Genomic DNA, 6,013 nt, shown 5'->3' on the forward strand with positions numbered 1-6,013 from the left:
GGACTTGTGATCAATCATAGACTCAAGTGAAATTACTCCCATTGTTCCTTCGTAAAACCATTGTTTGAGATAACCCGACATTGCCTATTAACAAGCGGGGTGTGCCCTTAGCACGAATTGGCCTTAATTCAATTCACATAGACTCTTCAACATATTCTACCTCTTGGTAGAATATATATTGCTCACTGGCAATATTCGACTGGATCAATGATTATGCTAGACATCCTGTAATATAGCATAATAATAATAACAACTTGCATGCGCACTACTCATACATGCAAACCAACTTGAACAACATGCTTGACATAATTCAACGATTATAAAATTCAATAACATAATAGTTCAATAGAATCTATAAAGCATAATTCAATTCATAGCATGCTCGTTCACATAGATTCAACAATAATAATAACATGCTTGTTCTCAACATTAAACATGAATCCATAATAACATATCCATTCCCAATCATCAACATGAATTCATACAACAAATAAGTTCACATGATTCGCATTCAATACACTTCACAAAGTCCTCAAGGGATGGGTGGTCACCCTAGTCTTGTACGTACCTGGAATACCCATGTACAGGGGCCACTGTGCGAAATCACGACTCACTAGAAATCAACTCCTATAAACAAAACAAGAGAACTAAATTATTATCCATGTTTACTAAATTTCCAGCAACTATTTAAGATTATAAAACTCTTAGTTTAATTAGAAATCATTCATTAATTGGTAATTTAATAGTCTCAAATAGTCAACTCAAGTCCTAACATAAAAACATTGACTTTTTAGCTTTAAAACCCTTAAAAACCAACTTTTTAAAGCTTATAAACATTCTGAAAATTTAAGTTGATTCCCATAAATTAAATTGTCATTACGTTATGTGAATCAATCGCTCAATCAATTTGAAACCAAAACCCTAACAATAGTTTAATCCGAAAACATGTTTTGACTTCATAAATCCACACTTTATAAAATTATTAAATCTGAAAATTATAAACTCAATCATCAAAACCAATCTCTTTAATTAAAACACAATACTAACCCAATACGGTGTTCATAACCGTTTTAATTAATCTAAACAACCCAAATATTTAAACTAATCACAATAATTAAATCAATTTAAAACTGAAAATTAATATTTTTGAAAACATAATTTGATTTAAACCATTGATCAACACACACACACAACGATTATTTAATCGTGTGTGTGTGTGCCGATCAACACACACGACAACACAACAATAGCAACAGCGCACGCAACGCACCAGCAAGGGCGCGCACGCGCGCGAGGGACAGGGGCAGGCGAGACGGGGGGCTGGGCACTGGCGGGGCACAACGCGCGCACACAAAACACTGCTGTCGGGCTGCAACGCGACGCGAGGTGAGGCGAGGGACGAGTGGGCGCTGGCGAGCACGACCACACACAGCGCGCATGCACACTCGTGCTACGCTGCGGCTGTGAGGCGGGCGAGCTGGGCGAGACGGGCTGCCTTGCGCCGCAAGTAAGGGCGCACGAAGAAGAGAGGGGCGTGGGTGGAGTGTGCCACAAGGAGAGGAAAAGAGGAGAGAGAGAGATTTCTGAATTTTTGATTTTGGGGGTTTGATATGAGGTATATTTATAGGTTTTCTCTCCCTTGTGGGCTAGGTTAGGGTAATTTTGAGTTGGGATAATTACCGGGCTCATTTAAGTTTACTCCTTGCAGGCTTTGTTGGGTTTGATTAAGAGAAAACGACCGGGCTTTAAGCTTATTAAATTTGTTTTTGAAATACGACCCAACAATTCCCGATTAAATAAATCCGTTGAATTTATTTAATAAAATCCGATTTTCGAAACAATATTTTTTTTTTGGCAAGCAAAAAAGGATATATTGATTAGCACAATAACAGTATTACACCCTTAACCTTTGGCATACCAGAAGCAGCCACAAGGTCAAAGAACAGAAAGGCTAAGAACACCTAGCCTAAAAACAAACAGGATGAGCAACAAGCTCTCCTTTACAAACTGTTAAACCAATTGAGATCACTAGGCCTAGACTTCTTACTAAGCAGGTTATAAACCCTTCCTTTGACTTCTGCCTTGATGTTAGCAACTGTAGAATGGATAGTAGGCACCTTAGCAGCCCAAACAGCTGCATTTCTAGCTTTCCGCACATTGTACACTAAGCTAGCAATGGCAGTAAACAAAATAGCCTTTTTGCATTTGCCTCTATTGTATCTTTGAACCCCTTTGAGGAGGCTGGTTACACTGAATCTATTTAGATTGATCCCAAGCCAATCCAGAACCAGATGCTTGCACTGTTTGCTGAACTCACAGGTATAGAAACGGTGATCAATCTTTTCTGTATGAGTGAAACAGATAGGACACAGGTCATCATAAACAATCCCCACCTTGTGAAGTCTTTCCGTAGTTTTCAATGTGTCAAGCATTGTGAGCCAAAGGATAAATCTGTGCTTTGGAATAGTCAACCTATTCCAGACATATTTCTGCCAAGTTACTCTATCCCCAGCAGTTGCAATTTGACTGTAAGTGTCTTTAATGGAATACCTACTAGTGGAATACCACTGAGGTGACTGCAGCTGGTGAGTAACACAAATCTTCACTTTGCACACAAACTTTACTACCCAACTGGCAGCAGCAGGAGTAGCAAAACTTTCCCAATTTTTCTCTTTGATGTAAACTACATGAATCCATTTCACCCATAAATTATCCTGTTTTTGAGCAATGGCCCAAACTTGCTTTCCCACAGCAGCCTGATTCCAAAGTAAAAGGTTTCTAAATCCCAGACCACCATGTGGTTTAGGAAGGCAGAGGTGATCCCAAGCAACAGGCCCAGGTCTGGCATCATCATAAGTTCCATACCAGAGAAAATCTCTACAGATGGAGTTAATCTTTTTGAGAACATTCTTGGGAAGTAAGAACATCTGGCACCAGTAAACACAGATACTCATCAACACTGAATTGACCAAATGGACTCTACTAGCAAAAGACAGATTTCTAGAACTCCAGTGCCTAACTCTTGCTGTCATCTTATCCACTAATTGCTCACAATCACAAGTTTTCAATTTCCAAGGGCTCACAGGTAGACCCAAGTATTTGAAAGGTAATCTCCCCTGAACAAACTTGTTAAATTTGTGATGCCTTCTACCTCTTGAACATTCATACCACAGCAATACAGGGAAGATTTAGAAGCATTGACCTTCAGGCCAGTGGTATTAGAGAAGACCTTAAATCCCTCCATCATCATGCTAATGACCCTTTGTTCCCCTTTACAGAACATCAGCAAATCATCTGTAAAGCATAAATGGTTCAACCTCAAGTACCTGCATCTAGAATGGAATTTGAATCCTGGGCACTCACCCACAGCTTTCATAGTTCTGGAGAAGTACTCCATGCATAAGGTAAAGAGAAGGGGGGAGAGAGGATCCCCTTGCCTCAAACCCATTCTTGGGTGGATAAGCCTAGATGGAACACCATTAATCATAACTGAGTATTGAGTAGTAGACAAACAGGTCATGATCAACTCAATGAAAAAGGTAGGGAACCCCAAATCCTCCATCAACTCCTTAATAAACTCCCACTCCACTGTATCATATGCTTTCTGCAAATGAAGTTTCAGAAGACAATTGGGTTGAGACTGGCCTTTTCTATACATTTTGACAATGTCTTGACAGATAAGAACATTATGGAGAATGGACCTCCCTGCAACAAAAGCCCCTGGTTTTGAGAGATGATGTCAGGAAGGACACAGGTTATCTTTTCACACAGCAACTTAGAGATACACTTATATAATACAGAACAACATGCTTTGGGTCTAAAATCCCCAACCGTGGCAGGAACACTTACTTTGGGAACCAAAGTAATGGAAGTAACATTGATCTCTTTTAGCATTTTTCCTGTTCTAAAGAATTCAGAAACAACAGCAAACATATCCCCCTTGACTATCTCCCAGGTGGTTTTGAAAAAGTGGCTATTGAATCCATCTAAACCAGGTGCCTTGTTGCTAGGAATGTCATCAAGTACCCTTTTCAGATCAGCCAAACTGAAATCACAAGCCAACTTGGATCTGTGGTCATCAGTTAACCTAGGCCCATGATCCATTAACACAGGACCCACACTAGTCCTGTTTTCAGTGTGTGAACAAAATAAATTACCATAGAACTCCAAGAAGGCATCCTGAATCTGATCTGGAGAAGTGAGCCATTCCCCATTGAGGTTTTGAATAGAGTAAATGGCATTGTGTTTTCTCCTTTGTTTTATACTCTGAAAGAACAGTTTTGAATTCTCATCCCCCTTTTCTAACCATTTCATCTTGGCAGTTTGGTATAAGAAAGAGTTTAGATTATCTTTGGCTTCCCTGTAAGCTTCAGCAATGGCTTTTTCTTCAGCGGCAAGAGTGGCATTATAGGGATCTTGGTGAAGCTTATCCTGAATTTCAGCAAGCTTTTTTTGCTTAGTGATTTTCACAGTTTCCACATCACTATAGCCTTGGTGGTTTAGGATTTTAAGCTCACTCTTTATCCACTTGAGCTTCTGAGTGACTCTAAACATATGGCAGCCATAAACATATTTTTGCCATTGCCTAGTAACCAGAGGTAGGAAATCTGAAGAGCTGATCCACATGTTGTAGAACCTAAAAGGTTTCTTCTCGCAATGGTGACTGGTGGTATGAAGAATCATAGGACTATGATCATATGTTCCTTCAGGTTAAAACATAGCTTCTGCAGTCTCAAATCTGTCACTCCATAGGGAATTGGAAAGTACCCTATCAATTCTGGTGAAAACTCTATCACACCCTTCCTGTTTGTTGTTCCATGTGAAGTGCCTGCCAACAGTTTTCACCTCTGTGAGCTTGCAGCTAGCCATACATTGTCTCATAGGCAACACATCATGCATCCTAACTGGGGAACCAATCCTGTCCTCCATATTCATTATTGCATTAAAGTCCCCCATTATCAGCCAAGCTGAATTATTACAACTAGCTATGTCAGACAAAGTTGTCCAAAGCTCCTCTCTCTCTGCTGGAGAGTTCATGCCATACACAAAGGTGCAATAGAAGCCAACCCCTGACAACTTGGGGGTAACAAAACAGTGAATTGCTTGAGAGTTCATATGAACAATGTGCAAAGTAAAAGCAGTAGGGTTCCAAGCAATCACAATCCTCCCATTCTTATGGCAAGCTAGATTAGTAGTGAAGCACCAAGTTGGACACGCATTGAGGTAGAGTGTACCCATATTTGCTGCTTTCACCCTAGTCTCCAGGAGGCCAAATAAGCCAATGTGGTGAGCTTGAATCATCTGTCTCACCTCCACTTTTTTAGCATGCTTATTTAGTCCCCTCACATTCCAGCAAAGGATTTTATCCATTAGGCATAGGGGATGTCACCCCCTTGCCTAATACTACCTCTCCATTCCCCACATTGCTGGCATTACCATTCATCCTAGTACAGTTATCCTGTATCCCCTCAACACCATCATCAGATACAATTAAGGCTTGGAATGAATTGTTAGTGACCACAGGTCTCAATTGTTGCCCCATATCCCTACTGAATTTAGTGGCTGGAGTGAAGCCATTTGAGGTGGATGTTGTTCCAACAGATGCAGCCACCACAGGTTTCACAGTGTTGGGTTGATGGGTCTTTGCCACCCATAATTTCTTGGTTTTCCCTGCAGCCAATCTGGTGCAATTAGTCATTTCATGTCCCATTCCCGTGCATCCCTTACAGGTGATAGGAATCCATTCATAGTTGACTTTCTGGTCAACTCTGGCACCTTTTTCATTCATGAAGTGGATCACAGTAGGGAACTGCTGATCAATTTGCACCTCAATCAATATTTTTGCAAACATCAGTTTATCTCTATTCAATGTGGCCATGTCAACTTTGATAATTTTCCCCACTTGTCCTACAATTTTACTCAAACATTTTTCACCCCAATACTTCACCTCTAATTCTGGTAACTGAACCCAAATAGGTATAGTCTTAACAGGATACTTGCTAAAATTCTCATC

At 40.3% G+C, this 6,013-nt stretch overlaps 1 protein-coding gene across 1 annotated transcript; it reads right to left on the bottom strand.

Moving 5' to 3' along the window:
* Nucleotides 1-2,000: 2,000 nt before the first annotated feature.
* On the bottom strand, nt 2,001-4,626 carry LOC130461608 (uncharacterized). The gene is made up of 5 exons (XM_056829762.1): nt 3,850-4,626; nt 3,646-3,759; nt 3,364-3,604; nt 3,152-3,270; nt 2,001-2,927 (listed from the first exon to the last, which is right to left on the bottom strand). The coding sequence occupies exons 1-5, from the start codon at nt 4,624-4,626 to the stop codon at nt 2,001-2,003; spliced, it is 2,178 nt and encodes a 725-aa protein (XP_056685740.1).
* Between the last annotated feature and the right edge of the window lie 1,387 nt (nt 4,627-6,013).

This window comes from Spinacia oleracea, chromosome 5 (assembly GCF_020520425.1).
Source record: "Spinacia oleracea cultivar Varoflay chromosome 5, BTI_SOV_V1, whole genome shotgun sequence".
Taxonomy (NCBI): Eukaryota; Viridiplantae; Streptophyta; class Magnoliopsida; order Caryophyllales; family Amaranthaceae; genus Spinacia; species Spinacia oleracea.

Coding starts and splice junctions, on each gene's coding strand:
- LOC130461608 (XM_056829762.1), bottom strand. CDS start 4,626: ATGTGGATCAGCTCTTCAGATTTCCTACCTCTGGTTACTAGGCAATGG. Junction 3,605..3,645: donor TGTCAAAATGTATAGAAAAG/GCCAGTCTCAAC, acceptor CTTCATTTGCAG/AAAGCATATGATACAGTGGA. Junction 3,271..3,363: donor CAGAACTATGAAAGCTGTGG/GTGAGTGCCCAG, acceptor TGTTCTGTAAAG/GGGAACAAAGGGTCATTAGC.